This window comes from Lithobates pipiens, unplaced genomic scaffold (genome assembly GCF_037356315.1).
Source record: "Lithobates pipiens isolate NorthernLeopardFrog02 unplaced genomic scaffold, aLitPip1_a1.2 Scaffold_28, whole genome shotgun sequence".
Lineage (NCBI taxonomy): Eukaryota > Metazoa > Chordata > Amphibia > Anura > Ranidae > Lithobates > Lithobates pipiens.
The window spans coordinates 69,362,875-69,388,562 of record NW_027507789.1 but is presented as its reverse complement, the minus strand read 5'-3'; the positions used below and the strand labels follow the sequence as shown (position 1 = coordinate 69,388,562).

The 25,688-nt window shown below is 44.6% G+C and overlaps 1 protein-coding gene across 2 annotated transcripts in view; it reads right to left on the bottom strand.

Annotated features, from left to right (window-relative positions):
* Positions 1-25,688, bottom strand: part of LOC143934861 (heat shock factor protein 4-like) — a 158,727-nt gene that overhangs the window by 2,460 nt on the left and 130,579 nt on the right. For both annotated transcript variants that reach the window (XM_077458465.1, XM_077458464.1), the window contains one exon: positions 14,163-14,258. In XM_077458465.1, coding sequence (XP_077314591.1) covers positions 14,174-14,258 — 85 coding nt within the window. In that variant the 3' untranslated portion in view covers positions 14,163-14,173. The remainder of the gene's footprint in view (positions 1-14,162; positions 14,259-25,688) is intronic.

Genomic DNA, 25,688 nt, shown 5'->3' with positions numbered 1-25,688 from the left:
GACTTTTGAAATGAACGGACTTTCCCACACACGGAGAAAAGTCCGTTCATTTTGAATGCGGCTCCAGGTAGACGGAACTAGCGCGGGAAGTCAATTTCGCCGCCTCCATCGGCGAGATTGACACCTCGCTGGACCCGTCACCTGGTATGAACTTAAAGGTGAAGCCCTACGCCGAAAAAAACGGCATGGGGGTCCCCCCAAAGTCCATAGCAGACCCTGCCGGTCAGGAAAGGGGGTGGGGACGAGCGAGCGCCCCCCCTCCTGAGCTGTGCCAGGCCGCGTGCCCTGAACATGACAGGGGTGCTTTGGGGAAGCACCTTGTCCCCATGTTGATGAGGACAAGGGCCTCTTCCCGACAACCCTAGCCGTTGGTTGTTGTGGTCTGCGGGCAGGGGGCTTATCGGAATCCGGGAGCCCCCTTTAATAAGGGGCCCCCAGATACCGGCCCCCCACCCTATGTGAATGAGTATGGGGTACCATGTACCCCTACCCATTCACCTGGTGAAAAAAAGTGTAAATAAAAAAACACAACATGTTTTTAAAATAATTTATTGGACAGCTCCGGTGGTCTTCCATCTTAGGGGGTCTTCTCACCGGACTACTCTCTGCTATCTTCTGCTCTTTTGCTAGCTCTTTTACTAGCAGAGGAGCCCAGATTTCTGCTTCGTCGTTGCCGCTGTCCGGGGGTCTTCTTCCGACTTTGGGGGTCTTGTTCCCCTCTTCGGGGGTCTTTTCCCCCTCTTCGGTTCTTCTGCCGGGCCTCCACTTTCTTATTCCAGCTCTTTTACTAGCGTTGGCTTGGTCTTCTGTCGCCGCCGCCTTCTCTTCTCTTCTCTTTCTCTTCTTCTTATTCCTTGAGATGTTGACTCGACGCTCTCTCTGGCTGCAATGACAAGGACGCGCTGTGCGGCCACTTATATAGGGACAAGGGGCGGGGTCACCGGGTGATGTCACCGGCCTTAGTAAGGTGAAGTGTCCTCTTGCAACTGTTTAGAGAATCTGGAGAGTCCCAAATCCCCCCTCTCCAATCCCAAGTTCTTCAGCTATAAAATTTCTAAAAGACAACCCCTAGACTGATTTTTGAGCCAGAATGAATAAAATGTTGCTGTGTGCCTTGTTGCCTCTGTACTAGTTCAGGGGAAAAATCCGGTTATGATACAATGGCTCCTATGGGGGTAGCATTACAGTTAAAGCACAACTCCAAGATATTAGACACACCCATGGGTGTCCGCAGATCTTTTTTTTGGGGGGGCATCATTTTAAGGTCACCCATGCTCCACCCCTTTTCAACAATGCCATTATCACAGTCAGAAACTGCAGACATAGTACAGGAGATGGTCAGAGACTGCGGACATAGTACAGGAGACGGTCAGAGACTGCGGACATAGTACAGGATATGGTCAGAGACTGCAGACATAGTACAGGAGATGATCAGAGACTGCGGACATAGTACAGGAGACGTCAGAGACTGCAGACATGGTACAGGAGACAGTCAGAGACTGTGGACATGCTACAGAAGACGGTCAAAGACTGTGGACATACTACAGGAGACAGTCAGAGACTGTGGACATGCTACAGGAGACGATCGGAGACTGCGGACATGGCACAAGAGACTGTCAGAGAATGTAGACATGGCTCAAGAGACTGTAAGAGACTGTAGACATGGCTCAAAAGACTGTCAGAGACTGAGGACATGGCTCAAGAGACTGTAAGACTACATACATGGCACAAGAGATGATAAGAGATGGTATACATGGCACAAGAGACTATCAGAAACTGCATACATGGCACAAGAGACTGTCAGAGACTGCATACATGGCACAAGAGACTGTCAGAGACTGCGGACATGGCTCATGATATGGTCAGAGATTGCATACATGGCACAAGGGATTGTCAGAGACTGCATATGTCACGGTGCTAATGGTGTGAGCCCACAGGCGAGCAGGTGACACAGGATTCTTCAGGGCATGGAATCTAAGAGCCAGATGGTATTCTGCCAGGGACCCTCTCACGAGAGCTGGAATTAAGCTGCGTGCTGACCCCAGGTAACGACCCTCAGGTTCTCCCTGCTCGTGAGGAGAGTACCCAAAGAGACAGTGCAGACACGGATAGATGGATGGAGCAAAAGGAGAGCTGGATAACGAGCCAAGGTCAGGGCGGACAGCCGACAAATGAAATCAGGAGATCTACAGATCAGTCCTTGAGTCAGGTTAGGAATGATTGCACAGAAGGGACTCAGAAACATGTTGCTCAAGCAACCCGAAACTGCACTGAGTGAAATATAAATAGGGATACACATGGAGCTGGACAGGAAATAGCAAGAAGGAAGGAATATTAACCATCAGGTGAAGACGGCGACACTCATAGCTGCTAAGTCAGTGCAGCAAGAGCAGAGCACAAGCCTTTGGAACCACAGGTGCCAGCAGACCCACAGCAGCAAAAGGTAAAAAACTTATGCAACCAGTCAGACACAAATCAGCTCCACAGCTCTGTGACAGGATACATGGCACAAGAGACTGTCAGAGACTGCAGACATGGCACAAGAGACTGTAAGAGACTGTGAACATGGCACAAGAGACAGTCAGAGACCGCAGACATGGCAAAAGAGACTGTGAACATGGCACAAGGGCAGGACTGGTACAATAATATTCACAGGCAGATTATGACACCATTAAGCTAGAAGCAGCTTGCTTGCCCTATCTTCCATAGACATGGCAGAGAGAGATTTTCATCTGTGGTAGTACCACCAGTGCCACTCGCGCTCCTCCTGGAACTTCTGCTGGCATTGGGCCCTCCCCCTGGTCTGACTCAGCTCCATGCTCTTCCCCCGGCTCCCCCTTGTCTCACAAGCCCTCCAGTTAAGTGGCAATGGTCTCTGTGTGCTGTTGAACTGGAGGTGTTCCTGACCTTCTCTCTGCTACCGCCCAGGTGGGAGGGAGGTCTTTTTCAGGATCCTCGTCTCAACGGCTGAAGGGGACGGTGTCTTTGAGCTAAGGGTGTCTTTCTGCCCTGCATCTGGCAGAGGAGGAGAAGTGCAGTAGCAAGGCTGGGACTAGAGTCAGGAGAGGCGAACGGGGAAAGTTAATGGAACCCGACCTGGGTGTCAGTATGCTAAACTGCGAGTAGGGCCAACTGCCAGCACTAGGATAAGGACCGAGTCGGGAACCCCTGGCTTTGGCATCCCCCCTCTCTTGGTGCCCTCAGGCAACTGCCTTATGCTGGCTCTGGCCCTGACAGTAAGTGCTGATCCAATCCCTGATTCCAGGAGGGCACTTGCCCCCCCCCCTGCAGAGGTCCATGGACACACCCCTCCCACCCCCCTCTAGCTGACTACTAGTGTGAGAAAAAAACCTATTCAAATACCCATTTTACTTACCTGAAGCCATAGCCACGTGATGACCCTTTTCTTTTTACTTCCTGGAGTCCTTCTTTGGGTGTCCTCATCACTGCCTGCATGATGTGGACACCTCCAAGTGGTGAAGGCAGCACTTTCAGTGGCCAGGTCCTCTCTCATAAGCTCAAAAGGCAGGAGAACTCATGGGGCAGTGAGGGGACCAGTGGCTTGTATGGGAAACCGTGACTTTGATACATTACATTGCAGATGAAGAGGTATTTGAAATCAAGTCTAAAGAGTAAGGTCATTGATGCACAATGCACTAGATTTCACTTTTGCCTGTAATTGGGCTTTAAATGTTTCACCATATATTTATTTCATGAATTTAGTTTATGAGGACAATAAATCAGCCTTATCCCACATCAAATTTACTGTACAAACATGAAATAAGGTATATACCAGCACAGTCATGTAACACCCCCTGGTGGGGGAGTTTGGAATTTCAAGATCTGTAGGAGAACTAATGAAAAGATGTAATTATCTGTCATTCACTTTGCCATCAAAATATAAATATAAAATTAAAAGTGTAAAAAATATAAATTTTCCCATGCTGAGATACAGCTTACAGTGCTCTCTATTTAATGATGGGAGGGAAGTACAGTCCCCAATATGACATTAAAAAGGTACCAAGGAACAAAAATATTTACCTAGGTATAGAATATAAGTCATTAAGGCCTCATGCACACTGCTGCATTCAGGAGAGGCAATTTTGACCACAAAAACTGTGAACGCCGTTAAATACGCATAAACACTAGGAGCGTTTAGCACTTCAGCGTTTATATATTTCAGTGGCTCGAATATATTAAAATTCTGGCCAATGAAACTCTGTTAAACTGCTAAACTCACCTAAACTGTTTTGGAAAAAAATGCAGCTTAGGTGAGTTTATAACGTTGATTTTCTCCTTTCAGGATAAACAGTGTTTACAAAAAATAAGTGTGCATGAGACCTTATTCTCAAATATAAACAACTACCAAAAAAAGAAAAAAAAATAGAAACTTAAAGTGGATGTAAACCCGAATCTTGAAATTTGAGCTGGGCAGTGTTTTCTTATCTTTTTCCAAAGCCCTAGGTCCCGTGGCTTTCTCCTGCTCTGTTCTTCTGTTATCAGTATGATAACTTCTGACACGTGATAAAACCAGCCTGAAATTTGTGTCAGGGCGAGTTCTAGAAATAGATTAGCAGACAGCTGGTCAATTCACAGCACAGCTCTGCAAGTCTCTGCCTATATGGAGGGGGGGTGTGTGTCTTTCCCTCCAATCAGCTGTCTCACAGTTTATTGCAAGTCTCCCCTCCCCCTGCTGGAACAGGAAGAGAAAATTCGAACAGGTCTTGCACTTTCTAAACAGTATAAAAAGCTGAAAGCAGCAGATATACATAAAATGTAAATCTTATGTAGCAGAATTTGTTCATCTCTATGTATCATCTAAGGCTGTTCATTTCACTGGGAATATGTGAGGGTTTACATCCACTTTAAACTGTTAAGATCTGGGAAATGTTGCCCAGAGTTCCCATATCCATTTACCATTCCATTTTTAAGTCTCGTTCACAAAAGGTGTACTTAAAGGGTATCTCCACGTTTGTGGGGAAAAAAAAAAAAAAATATTGCGTATACAATTGTGACACAAATCATATTGTAATTGAATGTAATTAAAAATTACATTTTCTTTTCAATCTGCAGCTCTGTGATTTTCTCTAAAATGCAATGCAATATGGCTACCTGAAGGTGTCCTGTACCTCAGAAACATAATTTCCTGCTTGTGTGATTGGCTCACTGATTTTCCCAGAAGTCTTCACTAAGATACAAGTTAGATTTCAGGCATCATGTCATTTTTGTTGAGATACTCCCAATAGGAAATCAAGGGACACAAACCCTGCAATTTTCTTCATTTGAGCCCTGCAGGTGCAGCAGCTGGTTGACAATTATGAAACCACTGCCATTAGGTTTACTTTCCAAAAGGACACAGAAAAACAAACAGTAATTTTTTTCAGAATAACAAAAGGTAGGAATCTGCATCAAAGTTTGTTAAAAATCCTGCAATAAAAATAAATAAATACACTGCGCTAACATTAGTAAATAAACAGATAACATAGCATAATATGGCAACACTATAGCTTTAAAAATGATAGTCCCAATCAAGTAATAATAGTGCTTGTGCTCAAAATGCCGAAATCCGTGTTTCTTGGTGCTTAGACAAGATGCCCCCACATGGATGTAAACCCACCCCTCAATGTGGACCAGCTATCTCTAGTATGGTCAGATAAGCGTGTGGGGAGACCCTTGGAGATTTTTCTTAAGCTGACAGTTCCTGGGATGGATATACCTCATGCAAGTAGATATGAAAGAAGGAACTTCATTGTTCAATACCGTTTAAAAAGGTTTATTCAACACTTAAAATCAAAGTAGTTGAACTCACATGTAAGAGTGCCTGTGGCCTGGCACCCGGTGTGAATAGCAGGTGATTTTTCAGGAAATCAGCCAACAAACAATGGTGAACCACTGCTGCGGTTGATGCTCAATTCCCGGAAACAAATGGTGGGCGGAAGTGTGTTGCAATGACAAGCCTCGACACGTTTCAGTCAATGAAATGGGCCGTCATCAGGAAGCTCTGATTCCGCCATCTTGGTTAAGGGCATTTATATCCTTACCATAGATCACATAAACAGATTTATCCAATAGAAATGTATTACCTGCTATTTACTAGGGGATGCTCACAATCTATTATTTAACAGCCTTAAGCATACAGAAACAATAAATAAAAAAATGGTCAGTTAAAAAAACATAAAAATATATCAATTTAAATATAACCATAATCAGGAATATTACAATTATGAATAAGGTAAAAGATCTTAAAGCCCTCTAGTGGTCAAAGATGGAATAACAAGACTAATGCCGTGTACGTGTGCTTGTTATCAAGGACGAGCCGGAATCGATCTTGTAAAACTAGCATTCGTAATAGAGGTATCACATTCGTGACGTGGCAAATTATGAAATCTCTCAATGCAGCGCTTTCTCTTCTACTTTATAATGGTATAATAATGAAGCTGCTTTGCTGCTGATATTCACAGAGTTCTGACAAACGTATTTCTTTTTTTGCTAGTGATCTCCAGAATAATATATTTTTTGTGTTTTTTTTTCTAGTGATCAGTGATCTCCAGATTAATATATATATTTTTTATATTGATCTCCAGAATAATACTTTTTTTAATTTTTTTGTGTCAAGTTACCACAACACCATTATTATCTTGTATTTTTTAACCTCAGAGATACAACTATTTTGGTGTCCCTTGTTAATTTGACATTGTATTTTTGAAATGTACCTGCCTACTCACAGTCCCTACTTTGAAGTAAAACACATAGCCAAGTATTTGTCAAAACAAATGTATTTAATTCAATATGGAGCACAAGGTCATATAAAAATAAAGAGGAAGACAACTATGGAGAAACAGTTGCAATTGGTGAAGCCTTTGTACCCCAGGGCAGACATCAATTATTTGACTGTCCAAATTGGTAACCTAAGGAGTCCATCTAATAGGGAGCACAATATGGTCCAGGACTCTGAGAGATCGGGAGCAGCAGCAGATGACATATATGTCCCGAGGCTGTAGTCTTCCAACAGCCTGCGTTTTTTGCAAGACCACACCGAATCAAGGCCATCACTCTCAACACTCCCTTCCAGACTTATTTTCATTCTGTTGTGGTGAGGGGGGGGGGGGGTGGCTGTGTTGTAGGTGGTGGGGGAGCATGGTCCAACTCACAGAGGTGTGTTTGATGGGTGAGTTCATCCCTCATACCCTTGTTTAGGACCTGAAGAATTATATCCTCGCATATAGGGTGCTGGTCCTCCTCCATCTGTTTTAATTAATTGCCTGTAAGGCATCCAAACGCCTCCTGGCCATCAGGGGCCGTGCTAACTGCTGCTGTCGCATGGCAAAGAAAAGCAGCCATGGCCTTCTCCAGGTGACTGGACCTTCTGGGCCTTTTGGTTGGAGGACAGAGGGGAGGAACCTGCAATTCTGTTTGGCTGCTTGGCACGGCCTCCTCTTGGCTGAGACTTTCCTGTGTATGAAAATGGTTCATAGTTTTAGGTTTTTGGTCATCAATCACACACAATTTTGAGCTTGTGACTGTTGCAAATTGAATGTTGACAAATAGAAAAGACTATCATTCTGACCCCAGCACTTTTCATTCTTGTCCCAATCATTTTTGGCTACTACTGTCTATTGATATGTAAACCACTTTGTTAATTCAGAAATTTGTGATCAATAACATCTAGTTAACATCATTCAATTTTTGATAAGAAATATGTTCAACAATGCTATACCTGGGTCAAGCTGGGCTCCTCCATATATTCTTCCTGGGTGGAAGGTCCAAGGTGGACCTCAGGAACCTCAGCTGATGTTGAAGGCAGTGTTGAGAGTGATGGCTTGAGTTCCGTCTGGTCAGACAAAAAGCGCAAGCTGTTGTAGTACCATAGCCTGGGGACATACACGTCATCTGCTGCTGCTCCAGATCTCTGGGAATCCTGGACATTCCTCCCTGTTATATGTGCTCCTCAGGCTACTAATTTTGCACTTAAAATAGTTGATGTCTGCTGTGAAATACACAGGCTTCACTAATTCCAACAGTTTCTCCATCGCTGCCTTCCTCTTTATCTTGTTTGAATAGTCCTTGCATTTTACTTGCCAGAGACATGGCAGCTCCCTGTATTTTTCTATAAACTCTGGCAGGAAATCTGGGGCCGTAAATTTATCAACCATTTTATCTGCAAGACACAACACCAGACAAACCCTAATGTCAGTCTAAACTCTAATAATCTTGTCCCAATATAGGCATCAATCTATAAGCAGTATAGGCCACTAACCACAGATGCCCCACTTTAAAATTGTACATTCGTTTGAACGATCCTCCATCCTCCCCTCACAGATCGTATGCACGTCTGTTACCTCGCCCACGTGGTATGGCTTTATATACACTGCGCATGCGTGAAACTCCGCCCCCTCCTTCTTTCTAGTGTATTCCCCGCCTCTTCTTTTTCAGGGTAGTGGGAGAGCACATACCGGAGATACAGCAGGTGTGTGCTGAGAGCAGCAAAGAGGAAAGCCCGGAGCAAGAAACGTCCACATCCAGGAGGAGATATAAGGCCTCAAATATGTCTTTTGAAGAAATGCTGGAGATGGTGGACATCTTAAAGCGGTTGTATACCCGCTGACACTTTTCTTTTGTATATCCCTGTAAGGCAAAAGGCATAATGAGCTAGTATGCACCGCATATAAGCTCATTATGAAATACTTACCTTAGAATGAGGCCCCGACATTTCCCCCGATCCGGGCATCGTGGCTCCGGCACCGTGAGTGGCCTGAGCCACGATGTCGTCACTCCCGCACATGAGTGCGGGAGACTTCTTTCCAGCAAGGTCCAGCGTCTGCCGGCCTCTCAGCCGACAATCCCCTGTGCGCATGCGCCGCTGCAGTCAGCGGCTCATTGCGAGGGGAATATCTCCTAAACCATACAGGTTTAGGAGATATTTTTTTTACCTACAGGTAAGCCTTATTATAGGCTTACCTGTAGGTAAAAGTTCAAATTTTGACTATACAACCACTTTAAAAAGGACAGACTATGATGGGAAGCATGGACCTTACAGAAACCCAAATGTCAGAAAGGCCAAGATCATAGCTAAAGTTGTGAAAAAACACTGGTCAGGCCTTAAATTGAGAGAGGAAGATCAGTATAGAAAGATAAGGAAAGTGCTACAAAAAAGTAAGTATTTGTCCTGTGTTCCTATTATTATTACTTTTGTGCTGATCCATGTGCTTTTCTTTACTGTTGTATAGTCTAAAATTGCAAAAAAAATTGCAAAAAGTTCGTATGAAACATAGTTCGTTCGACCACTAATCCGTCGTTTTTGGGAGATGCAGGTTAACTACAGTTGTTCAGGCCTATTTTGATTAAAATACGTTTATTACATTGTTGTCTGGATGTGTTTGAAACTATAATGAAATTACAACTTTATTCAGTGTCAGGAAAGGACACTCAGAGGTTGTTTACACATCTGGATGCAAGAGCAATAGTGTGAGACACTATAACACTCTTCCTATGATCTCCCACACAGTTGCTCCAGTGGATACTAGGGGTCTCTCCATGTCTAAAACTTGCACAAAACAGGTAAGTATTCCAACTTTTGAAAGGGAAAAAATCATGTATTCAGCTTGGAACTCTGAAAAAACAGGCAATTGGAAGACACTTCCAAGCAATGTTTTATATTACTATTTCTAGCCTAACATATCTGTCTGCTAAGTGTACCTTTTTTGTATTTGCATAGGGGAGAAAAGAAGAGGGACATCTGGGGACACCAGTAACCAAGCACCTACTGAACATCCTGAAGAAAGGCAACTCACCACACACCCTGAAGATGTGGATGCTGATGTGCTTGAAGTACAGGGTGAAGTTGAAGAAATGGTGACAACCATAGGTCAGTGTCTGAGACGGATGCCTGCATATTTTTAATACATGGTGTGTTTTTTTATCTTTAGGGCATGTGGATGTTGTGGAAGAAGAAACTCACTTCAGCAGTGCAGAAATCCTGATCAGTGAGATCATGATATGTAATCGTGATTTGGAACAAATGAAACAAAACATCCATGATGTACAAAAAAGACTGAGCAACATCATAGATATTTTAAGAAAAATCTAAACAAAAATAAAATGGTATAGTTGTCATTATGTTGTATGTGTTTTTACAGTTTTAAATGAATCGCAAAGCCAAATTTTGAAGATGCACACAGTGTGTCAACATGTGCTATCTCCCCTCATGGGATATAAATGCACACGTTTTGTGGGTGCAACCCCATCCTCCAAACTAAAGTAGGTGAAAGGAAGGGGTTGCACCCCAAAAACACATCCATTGATCCCCCATGATGAGATCTAGCACACTGGGGCTTATTTCAAAAAGGCAAAACCACTTTGCACTATGCGTGCAATGCAAGTGCACTTGTAGGCCAAAGTGGATTGGCTTTTCTGAAATAATGCCCAGTGTGACAACATGTGCTAGCTCCCATAATGGGAGATCAATGGATGTGTTTCGTGGGGTGCAACCCCTTCCTTTCCCATGATGGGAAATAGCACATGTTGACACAGATGTAGGTAAAAGACACACATTTTAGGCATGGGATCATGAGGGAAATCCAAATTTGGAGTCCCAATTTGTGTGCATCTTCAAAATTTGGCTTTTAGAGGAGTGAGCTCACCCCATCTGATGAAGGCAAGATCAACACAGTTTTGACATACTAATGTCTCATATGGCCTTCACTTTAGCAAAGTCAAACTTTGTACATTTCTGAGTTGAGTATGTGTATGTTATGTTTTGTTATGCCTGTTTAGCCACAAAAAGGGCAAATTAATGTCAAACATACATGTTATAAACCAAGATGTTGGTTTGTTCAAAAACCATTTATAACGCACATGTGAATGTGCTTGGAGTAAAATGTTTTATACTCAACAATGTGTGGCTTCTTATTTCAATGCTCAACATCAGTGTATTTGTTAAGTTGGTGTAGTTACAGTGACAATGTGCTCAAAAATGTGCCAAAATCAGCCCATTTTAGGGACTTCAAGCAAATAATTCAAGGAGTTGAAAAGGATGAATATTTTTTATCATTAATGCATTACATACATTAACAACAATAACACTGTGTGTGTGTGTAGCAGAACCACAGCACAGCATAATAGTTAGCTGAAGAAGAGATTGTCACCTCATGTATCAAATAAGTCACATTTGCAATATTGAAGATTGAATGGCCAAAATTAAAAGGCCATGTGAGAATTTAGGAGACAGATAAGAAACACAAACATTCATTGCTCATGGCGCTTATCTCCCATTCCAGCTGATAGGCATATCTTTAATGGGCTAATTTGGCGTTTTTTTGGCGTGCATATTTAAGCAGTGGTGGTTGAGCTGGCTAGTGAATGGTGTATGTGCTGTGTGGATGGACTTTGCATGTGACTATTTTACATTCTTTAATAGCTTTGATGGGTTTTTTCATTAACTTAACCTTTGATCCAATATTAATGGATATATTTGGGCTTTCTTTTATAGTGGAACTCTGCATGCGTCTGATCTACACTGGCCTTTCCTGTATAGGATATTTGTCAGATTTGTTATGGCTATATCGGGTTATTCCTAGGAATTTGCCTTTTGTGAGAAGCCCCCTGGTGGCCATTGATAGGTAATTGTTTTTATTTGTTTTGTTCTTTAGTCAGGTTTTTGATTGTTGGTTGATTCTAGATTAATGTATAAATTAAGATAAAAGGTATGTGATTAATTAAACTGTATCTGGAATTTCTAGGTGGTCTGCTTGTTCGTAATTAATGGGTTATGGGTACCCAAGCCCCCTAGTTGAAGCCATCATCTTTAATAAAGGCATAGGTATTTATCTAATTTTTTTTGTCCCAACGCCTTTGTTGAAAATACTGGATTGGAGTCATTGCCATAGGCATTTTTTTGATATGTTCTAATTTGTTTTATTATTAGATTCATCCCAGCACCTACGTAGGTTTTATATGTATGCGAAACCATCCATCCTACCTCATATGTTCATTCTTGGGGGAATACACCGCTACCGTCTGATTTGGCCTGTTTGGTCTTTTAGGGGGCTGTACATATGTAAGTCATGGTGTTTCCAGCCTTATTAACCACTTCAGCCCCGGACCATTTTGCTGGCCAAAGACCAGACCACTTTTTGCGATTCGGCACTGCGTCGATTTAACTGACAATTGCGCGGTCATGCGACGTGGCTCCCAAACAAAATTGACGTCCTTTTTTCCCACAAATAGAGCTTTCTTTTGGTGGTACTTGATCACCCCTGCGGTTTTTATTTTTTGCGCTATAAACAAAAATAAAGCGACAATTTTGAAAAAAACACATTATTTTTTACTTTTCTTTATAATAAATATCCCCCAAAAATATATATATATAAAAAATGTTCCCTCAGTTTAGGCCGATACATATTCTTCTACATATTTTTGGTAAAAAAAATCACAATAAGCGATTATTGATTGGTTTGCGCAAAAGTTATAGCTTTTACAAAATAGGGGATAGTTTTTTTTTATTAATATTTTTTTTTACTAGTAATGGCGGCGATCAGCGATTTTTATTTTGACTGCGACATTATGGTGGACACATCGGACATTTTTGACACATTTTTGGGACCACTGTCATTTATACAGCAATCACTGCTATACAAATGCACTGATTCCTATATAAATGACACTGGCAGTGAAGGGGTTAACCAGTGGGTGGCAGTGTAGGGGTTAAGTGTTCCTAGGGGTGTGTTACTAACTGTTGGGGGCTGGGCTTTCATTTAGTGAACACTGATCTCTGCTCCAATCACATGGAGCAGAGATCAGCGTCACTTCTTGCTAGGCAGAATGGGGAGATGCTGTTTACAACGGCATCTCTCCGTTCAGCCACCCCATGAGACGATCGCGGGTATGCCCGCGCCGATCGAGTCCACGGGACCCGTGACCGGACTCACGGGGGTCCCGACCAGCACGCGAGCGTGGCACCAGTGGCACGCTCGTGATGGCAGGGCAGCATTAAAGATTGGACATACCTGTACGCCAATATGCCTGCCCATGCCATTCTGCTGACGTACATGAGCGTGCGCTGGTCGGGAACTGGTTAAATCCAAATCAACATTTTATATGTAAATATTGATGCAAGGCACATTTGTGTCTGTACAATAAGGCATATTAAGCTGTTCAATGACTTTGCTTGCTTACCTTCTGTTTCACCCATATTTTTCCTACATTTTAGGTTCTTTGGTCATACATGTGTGGTTCTGAATAAGCTAACTGCGAAACGCGTCAACCATGGTATATGACAAGTACAACTGTGATCATTCAGCTGTAAATGAACATATGTCTGCAGTTTTAACTTTGATACGTATTTAATATGTTTTGATTAATAATAAAATTATTAGAAATGAACCTTTGGTGTAAATCCTGTTTAGGTACAGTTATAGTCCGTCTTGTGGTGCTCTTCCTTTTTCTAGTTAATTCAAATGAAATATGAGTTTATTTTATTTTTTTAATTATTGCACATCCGCAACATTTTGATGTAAAGCAATAGCCCCTCTACCCACGAAGTGCTCTACATATTTTTGCCTGGCACTGTGGGCGCTTTGGGGAGGTAAGCCAGGACGGCCACTTTCAATAGCCGTCATCGCTGCTATATCCAATGCAAAGTTGGCCTCAGTGGAAACTGAGGCCAGATAGCTAGCTGCATTCTTTCTTAGGTAGTTGGGGAGAATGCAGTAGCTCAAAACAACATGGTTCAGTATGTATTCGGCCAGGTTGATGGATGTTAGGAAGATTCTGAAACGGCTTGCCATTATGTCAAAGGCATTCTCCACCACTCTTCCGGCACTTGACAGCCAGTAATTAAAAACCCTCTGCTCTGGAGTCATGTTCCTCATGGTGAATGGCCTCATGAGATGTTCCCCCAAAGCAAAGGCCTCATCTGTGACAAATACGAAATTGAGGCCCTCAACATTCTCCTCCGGAGGTGGCAACCGCAATGTGCCATTTTGAAGATGCCTTTAGAACTCGGTCTGGGCGATCATTCCTCCATCAGCGTTTCTGCCTTTCTTCCCAACATCCAGATAGAGAAACTCATAATTGGCCGACACCACTGCCAACATCACAATACTACTAAACCCCTTATAATTAATGTAGTAAGACCCCAAGTTGGGTGATGATATGATCCTTACATGTGTCCCATCTAGAGCACCGCCACAAATGGGAAAATCCCACTGATGATGAAACTGGGAAGCCACAGTCTGCCATTCCTGTGGGTTGGTAGGAAACTGTGGAGTCAAACAATAAAAAAATTAATTAGTACTTTTGCACATAATGTTGCAAGCAGATTAGACACAAACATTCTTGGCCAACATAAGTATAACATTTATTAAAAAGAGTATTTAAAGACAAAAGTATAAGGTCAACTTATTAGATTCCTCGCCCCCTCTGGTGGCACATTGGAAACATTTTATGGTGGGGGGGTGGGTGGATAATGTGTGTTACTTTGGCCAGCCCCTCCTTATGTACACTATTGGCAGCCCACTGGACAGGTAAGAAGTGTCATAATCCAAAAATATGAATACACACTGTCTAAATTGAAGCACATTTTTACATTCTGCAATTAACTATCAAGATAATAGGAGAACAAAACTTTAAACAGTACCATTTGAAAGTATTCAGGCAGGCCCTTGCACTACATGCTTTGATGAATTCATCCATAAATATGAACACAAAAGAAGTAGGTATAGTGTGTATGGGTTTGGCAAAGTCAACAGATAAAGTATTGGTATTGGTTGACTTAGCGGTTGGGTTTGGGGGATGGTTCCAAATGAGTTTGGACCCAAAAAAATAGCCTCTTGCACTCTGCCTGAATTTAAGGCCAACAATAACATTTGGACACATTTTAGGGGGTGTTTAGGGTAAGGACTAAAATGCAGCTAACGAAAAACTTAGCATGGGGAGGTTAGTATCAAGACATCAGGCTGGAAGGCAGGCACCGAGACATCAGGCTGGAAGGCAGGCAACGAGGCATCAGGCTGGAAGGCAGGCAACGAGGCATCAGGCTGGAAGGCAGGCACCAGGACATCAGGCTGGAAAACGGACACATCAGGCTGGAAAGCGGAGACATCAGACTGGAAAGCGGAGACATCAGGCTGGAAGGCAGGCACCAGGACATCAGGCTGGAAGGCAGGCAACAGGCTGGAAAGCAGGCAATGAGGCATCAGGCTGGAAGGCAGACAGCAGGACATCAGACTGGAAAGCAGGCACATCAGACTGGAAAGCAGGTACATCAGACTGAAAGGCAGGCACCAAGACATCAGTTTGGAAGGTGGGCACATCAGATTGGGAAGCGGCCGCATCTGACTGGAAGGCAGGCACATCAGGCTGGGAAGCAGGCACATCAGACTGGAAGGCAGGCACCAAGACATCAGGTTGGAAGGTGGGCACATCAGACTGGAAAGCAGGCACATCAGACTGGAAAGTGGGCACATTAGACTGGAAGGCAGGCAAATCAGACTGGGAAGTGGAGACATTAGACTGGAAGGCAGGCACATCAGACTGAGATGCAGGCACATCAGACTGGAAGGCAGGCACCAAGACATCAGGTTGGAAGGCAGACACATCAGACTGGAAACAGGAAAAGAAAGCAGTGCCTTCTAAGCGTAGTAAATTAAAAAATCTTTAATAAGTTTAGTGTAAAAGAAAGGTTGATGCACTCACAAACAGGAGATGAAATCAGGAAAATAGCATAAAATTCATCTGCACTTGCCCGGGAGGAGCAGGCTCTGGCCAGTGTATACCACAAGACAGTCCTATCTTGATGACTACAGACATGGAGTCCGATAATGCTGGTGTCCAGAGAAGGAAAACTGCAGACACCGAAACGTAGCGATGTGATGATGCCACTTCCGGATCAAGGTCAGCGGGAGGGTGCGCGTGTTCGAAGCATGCGTGCTTCTTCCTCGGGCTCTAATGGGGCCATCTTTGAGAAGGTATTTTATAATGAACTAAATATCATTAGACTGGCTAGTGAAAAACACGGAACATGGCTAAGGATCGAACGATAGTATTACTGGGATTCTGACAATGTATATAGTTACATAGTTACATAGTAGGGGAGACTGAAAAAAGACACAAGTCCATCAAGTCCAACCTTTGTAGAAAAAGGATTGGACAAATATAGCGTCGCAAGGCATTTTAAAGAATGTCACCAACAGTCCTGAAGGAATGCGTGTATGGGTTATAGAGGCTCTCCTTATTGTGTCATTGTCTGCTTCAATTGTGATATACATTGTTGTAGGAGTTGTATATGTTTGTATGTATATGGATTTTGCACACATATATTATATATTGTAATTTCTTTTAAAGTGAATCACAATTAGATCGCAAGTAGTTTGCGATTAATAGCGTGACACACTATACATTTGTAGTCAGAATCTTCACTCGGAAATACGATGACCCTAACTACCAAGGCCTGAGGTGTGCCTTGGCCTGGCTGGACAGTATGCCTAAAAGAGGGCATACCCTGAATGAATATGTATGAAATGCAAATGAAATGATGAAAGTATGGGGGAACGGCCAGCCTTCCAACTTGTAGTCAGAATCTTCACTCAGAAATACGATGACCCTAACTACCAAGGCCTGAGGTGTGCCTTGGCCTGGCTGGATGGTATGCCTAAAAGAGGGCAAAAAGAGACACAAATTAGGTGTGATGTGAAAGCTACAAAGAAGGGCCCGCAACAACCGTAAGTCCAAAAAATGCAAATGCCCGGATGACTACAGAAAAGGGGGGTTATTTCTGTAGCTGCTAACATGGAGGATCTCCAGCGCCCCAGTAACCTGGACATGAGAACGAACTGTTTGTAGTGAGAGGATAAAGAAAGGACCCCCTGTGCGAGACCTACACAGTTGCCCAGGAACCAGATGAATAAACAGAAAAGGGGATAGGATTCAAGCCTGGTTTGGCAAGTAACCTGGACATGAGAACGAACTGTTTGTAGTGAGAGGATGGAGAAAGAGCAGACCCAAGGAATGTTGCAGAGAAGGCCAACTTACTTTACCCGACACCATGACTATGGTACAAAAATATAACCACAAGCCCCTGGCTTACCCATCTATACCAACGAAGGGGAAGTTGTGAATGAATGAATGAATGCATGAAATACTTGTATAGCGCACAATGCAAACTGAATCGCCTCTAGGCGCTGTGGCGAGCTTTGATCATCTGCTAAAAGAGGAAGGTCTTGAGTTTTTTCCTAAAAGCCAGGTGATTTTCTTCCAGGCGGATGTTGATTGGTAGAGCATTCCATAGCCGAGGCCCTTGGACAGCGAATCTCCGATCCCCCTTGGATTTATACCGGGCTTTGGGCACGAGGAGGAGGTTTTTGTTGGCTGATCGAAGACTGCGGTTTGGTGTGTAATGATTTATTTTCTCCATTAGGTATTGTAAGTTGTGAGCGTGGTAAGAGAGAACTGCCTAGAGCACTAACTGGGAACTGTGCCAAGGGAAGGAGACATGAAGTCTGAAACACCACGAAAACCTGGCCGGAAACTGGTAGCCGTGCCAAAGAGAACATCCCTGTGACTTCCCTCCCTTGCCAGTTAGAGAGGGTGAGCCGCAAAAAATGGACAGACTGATAGGAGTTTGTAGGTTCTGAAAACTGGTCACCTGATAGATACTTCCTGGAATTGGCAGATGAGGCCAAATTGCCGATGCAATAACAGCGAAAGACATAAACATGAACCTATGAGACCATCTCGCCTTTGTGAGAAGCCCACGGAATAATCTGGATAAGAACCATTGGCCAGATCGATTACCTGAGACCACACTGTACTACATGCCACCGTGAGAATTTCCAACATCACCTGAAGGTGCACTGAGAAGAACAGGAGCCGAAGCTGAAACCTCAGTGCAAGCCGAACGGGCTATGAACCCCAACATCCTGATTAACAGTATAAGAGCGCATAGAGAACCGCATGAACTGAGTTGAAGAATCCTGCACAGAAACATGTGCTGCGCTGGTGGATGGAAGAAGAGGTTGTAACAGAGTTGGGAATAACCACCTAAAAAACTGCCCCCCCAGCTGAGGCCCGGGAAAGGGGTACCCCAGCGATAAACTCAGCTAAGAGTTTGGAATGGTCCCACCCCTAACGATGGGGTACTACCATGCACTGAACCCCCATGCGACGGTGGAGGGATGAATGTGTACCAGCCTCCTCCGCAACCCACCCCATGCCCTAACAGAGAAAACACAACTGGCAAAATGAGAACAGACAACCAACCCACAAAACAACAACACCCCTACGTACCTGACAAGTATGAGGATGTAAGTGCAGAAATGACAAGACCAACAGCGCGTGAATGTGAACCCAATGCTGACACAACCCTAGCGTATGTAGTGAGCGAGCCCGAGCAACCTGCAGTGCCAAGACAGGCAATTAAAAACGAACACTCAAAGCTGAGGTACCCACAGACCGTGGTGGGTAGTAGTAAAGGTATGGTGAACGTGCACGTATGACGTATGGTATACGGGCGAGAAGATTGTGGGACGACAATCAATTAAAAATTAAACCTCAGCCCGTATGGGTCCGTAGACGTGATGGACCCTGGATGTGAGCCCTAGCTAGCAGACATGCTATGAACAACAAGCTATGACATGAAAGTTACGAACGAAATGCTATGACAGAACAACAGAGACAGATAGCAAACAAACCCTCCGGGCTGGTGTTCCCACAGACCATGCCCGCCATGGGTAGACGTACAAGAGTGATGAAATAAGCGTGCAACGTATGACGTACGGTATACGGGCGAGAAGATTGTGGGATGAAAATCAATTAACAACGAAACCTCAGCCCGTATGGGTCCGTAGGCATGACAGACCCTGGATGTGAGCCCTGGCTAACCGAAATGCTACGAGTGAAATGCAATGCCAGAAAAATTTACAGGTAGCAAGACAAACCTCAGGGCTAGTATCCCCACAGACCGAGGTGGTTAGACGTACAAGTGTAACGAAATGAGCGTGTATGACGTACGGATGAGAAAATTGCGGGACGACAAACAGATAAACAAACCACAGCCCGTATGGATCCGCAGACGTGACAGATCCTAGATGTGAGCACTAGCTTATAGAAAACCTATGACTTGAAAGAACTACGAATGAAATGCAACGAATGAGAATTGCTATGACAGGAAACCTGCGTCAGAATTCTACAAACAAAACTGCGGCGACAGAAAAGCTATGACTGGAAATGCTGCGAAATTAAATGCAGCGACAGGAAAAATCTACGAATGAAAACGCTGTGACAGGACAACGCTACAGCAGGGAAAACGCTAGGCAAGGAAAATGCTACGGCAAGGAAAACCCTACGACCGGGAAATGAAATGAAGTGAAAAGCTACGTCAGGAAAAAACTATGAAATGCGACAACATGAAAATGCTGCAACAGAAAAAACTCTGAATGCTACGAATGAAAAGCTCTGATGGAACACCCTAGTGACAGACCCGCTGAAAAGACCCACATAGACGACAGAACCGCTACAACAGGTCACGCTGCTTAACCAATCTGTTGACAGAACACGCTAATGATAGAACAAACCGCTGTGACAGAACATGCTAAAGACAGAACAACCATTGTGACAGAACATGCTAAAAACAGAACAACCGCTGTGACAGAACATGCTAAAAACAGAACAACCGCTGTGACAGAACACGCCAACGACAGAAACACGCCAAAGACAGAAACACGCCAATGACAGAACCCGCCAATGACAGAACCCGCTAATGACAGAACCCGCTAATGACAGAACCCGCCAATGACAGAACCCGCTAATGACAGAACCCGCTAATGACAGAACCCAAGAACGACAGAAAAATGACGTGAGGCATGAAACAAAAATGACCATGGCAGTGGAGCTACCCCATGAACCGTCCCCCACCTGCTCAGCTGCCCCCCTCTTCCCCTAGCTCTGTGTCCCCAAGTAGCCAGAATTGTCAAGCAAGTCTCGACCACCTTGCTCCCCAGGCTCCCGAGCCATGCCATGACACATAAACCAACATGTAAAACACCAGTCACAGAGAATACCGGCATTCCCTGCAGTGATGCAAACACCCTTCCCATCCATTCCCAGACAACAGCTACACCCACATACCTCTGATCACTGGGAGTACCATACCCCTCTGTGAATGGCTCTCAGACCTGCACGAGATGTATCTATATACACATATCTGTACATATATATATATACACATACACACAACATGCACATACACATATGTACCCAGCCTCCACAATGACCGCCTGAGCTCGGATGAGTGGGGGGACGACCCCCATGAACCCAGATGAGTGGGAGGGAGGATGGACTCCCCCCCCCCCAGCGTGAGTGCGGGAGAAGCAGACGGGCTGCCCCCCAACCAGAACTGCACGCATGTGGAGCTGGCCGGCGGCCACTCCCCCCCTTACCCGGTGGAACATATGGGGAGAAGCAGCCAGGCGGCCCCCTCAATCAACCAGATCCTCCCAGGACAGGGGAGCCAGCGGGCGGCCGAATCCCTCCCCCCTCTCCCGGTGGAACACATCGGGAGAAGCGGGCGGGCAGCCCCCTCGAGGAGCCAGACCCCCCCATGACAGGGGAGCTGGCGAGCAACCAAATCCCCCCTCTCCCAGCGGAACACCAGGAGAAGCGGGCAGACAGCGTGGCCCCCTCGTGGAGCCAGATCAGTGCGGCAGAGAGAGCTGATGGGGAGCTGAAACCCCCCATCTCCCGGCGGAACACCAGGAGAAGCGGGCGGGCGACCCCCTCGTGGAGCCAGATCCCCCCGGAATAGGGGAGCTGCCGGGCAGCCAAATCCCCCACCTCTCCCGGCAAAACACCGGGAGAAGCGGGCGGACGGTGCAGCCCCCTCGTGGAGCCAGATCAGTGCGGCAGAGAGAGCTGATGGGTGGCTGATGGGCGGCCGAATCCCCCCTGCTCGTGAACTACAGGCAGGAGGCCCCCTCGTGGAACGGGGTGATGAGGAGGATGGGCAGACTCTCCAGTGGTGTCTGAGCGAGAAAACCGCCACCACGAGCCGACGACCGGCTCACAAACCCAGAAATGAGCCGACAAGGCTCTGATGGAGGAGGAGGGATTTAAAGCCCTCAGACTCCTCCTACAAATTCAGGCTAGCCCGCGGCCAGCTTTCCAACATGTGTGCACACACAGGTGTATGCATGGGCACTTTTTAGGAGTTGTATATGTTTCTATGTATATAGATTTTGCACATAAATATTATATATTGTAATTTCTTTTAGCTGGGGTGGGCAGCAGCTATGACATCACTTTAACGTGGAACATCATAATTAATTTAATGCTTAGTCGGTTGCAGACTAGACGTTCAAGGATTTTGGATAAAAAGGGAAGCAAGGAGATGGGGCGTAGGTTAAGATTGGTGAGGTCTGGTGAGGGCTTTTTAAATATGGGGGTGACTAGTGCATGTTTTAGAGTGTTGAGGAAGATGCCAGAAGCGAGGGAGAGATTGAAGATGTGGGTTAGAGAGTATAGGATAGAGCCAGAAGGTGACCGTAGCATTTGTGAGGGAACAGGGACCGGGGGCAGGTGGTTAGGTGGACATTTGAAATAAGTTTAGCAACCTCGTCTATAATAGTGGGGTTGAATGAGGGAAGTAATGATTATACCTGCGGACATGTTAAGTGTTAAGTAGGAAAGGTACAGTGAAGACCTCCTAAAGAATTGTGTTAGTTCATGAAATTTTTAACACACTTGAAGTTTCATCGACAATTACACTTCTACTGATGGTTACCTTGTTTGTGTTTTGGTGTAGAATTCTGTATCCCTTTTTAAACTCACTGTACCCCACAAGTACACCTTCCTTTGCGCAAGCATCCCATTTTGTAAGTTTTTCTTTTTGGATGTGCACATAGGCTTTGCTTGCAAAATGTTTTAGATGATTCAAATTTGGGGCTTTTCCATTCCATAGTTCATATGGAGTTTTCTCAGTTGATTTTCCTGGTAGTCGTGGTTGGCATATATGCATCAAAAAACATGGTTCTTCCGCTCTCGCACAGAGTATGGTTCATTCTTTCTGTCACTTCTTTTTGTTCTGGTTTGTATGGTACAGTAGTTTGAAATATTGTTCCATGCTTTCTGTGAATCACCTGTGTGTTATCACCTGTATATTCAGTTCCATTGTGTGCAATACACCCAGCATTTAGGGACAGGGTGGAGGAGGGTGGAGTGGGAAGAGACAAAGTGAGAGACAAGTAGGAAAGAAAAGGGAAAGAAAAGGGAAAGAAAAGAGATGTAGAACTATGCCAGGAAAGAGGACGAGAAACAGTCAAGACAAGAATGGAAAAGGACACATGGCCTGTGGGTTGTGTGGTACATTAGAATGGTTCAAAATGCCCAAGCTGGTCGGGGGCAGGGTGGGGAGAGCATAAGACCACCAAGGGTTCCACACTTTGAGGAACTTAGCATGAGAGTCATGAAGTACACTGGTTATCTTGTCATGCAGCAGGAGAGTACTCTTCACCTCTGTAAAACCAACCAAGGGCTTCCGCCAAGCTCTAGCAGATGTGTGTTATACAGCAATGAAGAGATAGGTGGCCAGCTTTTGTTGGTATGAGGAGAGGCCTGGGGGGGGGGCAGTGGAAAAGTTCATGCCGGACGTCTTTGTGAAAGGGTACATGAAAAAGGTTTGAAAGGAGGCCATAGACCCTGGACCAGAATCCCACCAATCGTGGGCCAGACCACAAAATGTGAATCTTGTCTCCACGTTGTCCACATCCCCTGTGCATCTATCGTTGTGTGATGGGTTCATATGAGCTATGCGGGTTAGAACACAATACCAGCGAAGGAAAACATTATAGGCCAGACTCCATGGTGACTGTATTAAAACATTTGCCGATGGATGACCAAGCTTTTCTTGTCATTTCACAGTTTGATTACATTAACTAATTTTTATTCCACTTGCATAGTCATTCTCAGTTAATATCTTTATTATCTCAGGACTTCTGTGCCCAAGTTGTCTGTGCCATGTGTGAATGCAGTTTGAATGTTTTTCCTCCTTGCCATTATTAACCACCTCATTGCAATTCAGCTGATACAGTTCATCTGTAATTTTAGTCTTTGGAAGTAAGATATTCTCTTTTGTGATGGCATAGCTGTCATCTTGGAGGGTCACTACATTGCCTTGTTTTGTGAGCTTCTTCACTGACAAAATATTAGTTTAAAGAGCAGGGACATAGAGGAAATTTTCACAGGTATCTTTTTGTCTTTTTGGTGACACGCTGGGAAATAGAAAAATAAAGAAAACTGTCTCCTATTGCTTCTGATTCCATTATTTGCCCATTTTTCTGTTTTATTCTGGTCAAGATGAATGAAGAAATTTCTGTAATTTGTCATGTCACTCATAGCTCCTTAATCAACACACTGTGCCTGTAAAGGTGAGGTGCAACTTTTGGATTGAAAAACATATTCATTATCTGAAGGAAATTCATTTTTTTCCTTCAAAAGTTTGGCCTTTTGTAGTTTAGTTTGTTTTTGCATTCTAGCTCTCCAGATTCTGCAATCTGCTTTTAAATTTCCCTGTTTCTTGCACATAAAACATTTACGTATTTAAAACAGAATCTGTGACAGAGGCAGGGCCGCTGATAGGCCAGTACAACTGACCCTGTTGTACCGGGCCCGACCAGCAGGGGGGCCCGGGCAACCTGAACAGAGAACTAATTAATGGAAAAAAAATTAAATAAAAATCCTTCAGCCACCATGACCAAATTTTTACATTTTTTATTATTCCAATAGCTCAATGTGTTTATGTAGGTGGCGGCAGGGGGAGGGACTGTTTCTCCTACATCGGGTGCAGAAGAATGTCAGAATGTCTCTTCCGTGCCCGTGTCCTCTATAGTGCCTTCCCTGGCGCCGCAGAGTGATTCCTCCCCCTCTGCTCTGTTCTTCACTCGGCCTGAGAGAAGAAGCAGTGAGGCGAGTGGCGGCGCCAGCGGGAGAAGAAAAAAAAGGCATCTGACTGGAATAGTTTGTGGACACTTGCACTTCAGTCCAGGCAGCAGCAGGATCAGGGGGGAAGTGACTCCTGGGGCTCGGCTAACACAGGTATGTGCTTGCTTGGGGGGGAGGATTTAAGATCCATTACTACTGCAGCAGCATCTATACATTATGGCATTGGCATGGGTGGCACTGTCTGCAGGTAGTACATGCGTTATGGGCCATAAAGCATGTGCTGCTTGCAGACAGTGCCACCTATGACACTAATGCCATAACACATGTGCTGCCTGCAGAGACAGTGCCCCCCATGCCGCCAATGGCATTATTGGCAGCATGGGTGGCACTGTCTGCAGCACAATATGGCATTGGCGGCATGGGTGACACTTTCGGCAGGCAGCACATGCGTTATGGCATTAGTGTCATGGGTGGCACTGTCTGCAGCACATTACAGCATGGGTGGCACTGTTTGCAGCACAATATGGCTTTGGCGGCATGGGTGCCACTGTCTGCAGGTAGCACATGCGCATGTGCTGCCTGCAGAGACAGTGCCACCCATGCCGCCAATGACGTAATGTGCTGCAGAGACCGTTTCAAGGCGGGGTCTAGAGAGGCTCCAGGGGTGGAGTCTGAGGTGGGGCTGAAGGAGGGACCAGGGGTGGAGCTGAAGGGGGCCCCATCAGGTAGGCTGTACGGGGCCCCATGATTTCTATCAGCGGCCCTGGACAGAGGCACAGTCACTACTAATGCTTTCCGTTTTACACTTATATGCATCCACAAGCTTGCCCTTAACATATTCTAATGTCAGTTCATCATCTGAAAGTGCATCACGTGCTTTGACAAGTGTTTAGTAACTTTCTGGTAAGCCGCTGAGTAATAGTGCTACGACATGAACATTTTTTATTTCTTCTATAACCCTGAGGTGTTCAACCATTTCCAACGTGTACCTTATGTAATCCTGCATATCCCGGCCTTTCATCAGCTTGGTTTTGTATAGCTTTTTAATCAAATACAATTACAAATTAGCTTTTTCATGCACCTTTTATAATCTTTTCCACATTTCCTTAGCAGTTTTAGACTTTCATATACTGTACGAATAATTTGATCATCTTCTATGCTAAGAGAGATTGTGCGCTGAACTTTTTGGTCTTTATCCACTCATCTGAGGGGTGTTCTGGCCTGACTTAACTTACACATTTCCATGAACCTTCTTTTATTTGCAGCATTTTCATCTTGAATTTCCAAGACTCGTAGTTCTATTTTGTCAGATTTGCAAATGAAAGCTTTGCTGCAGGTGTGTTACCGTTCTGTTGCTGTATCTTGCACTTCCTGTAGCAGGTTATGACTGGATTCTCAGCTTTTCTCTGTGTGGGTGTCTGGGCTATGCCTGTGCCCATAACCTATTAGAAATTCTGTATATAGCCCTACAGAACAAACAGACAGTGCACAGTCCACATGGACTTTGCTGCTTAACTGCAGACAGGAAACAGGAACTTTTATTATACAGAGAAAAGACATAGAATTTAATAGTAGATGTAGCTATACACGAATAAACACTGCCATCTACTGGCTGCTGTAATTATTGCACAAAATAGAAATGAACATTGTATTCCAACAGTCATAAAAATATATTGATTTCAACAAGGGCTGTTCACATTTGCATGCTACATTGTAAGAAAATGTCAAATTTTTTGTACATTTCCATGAATGGTGATTTT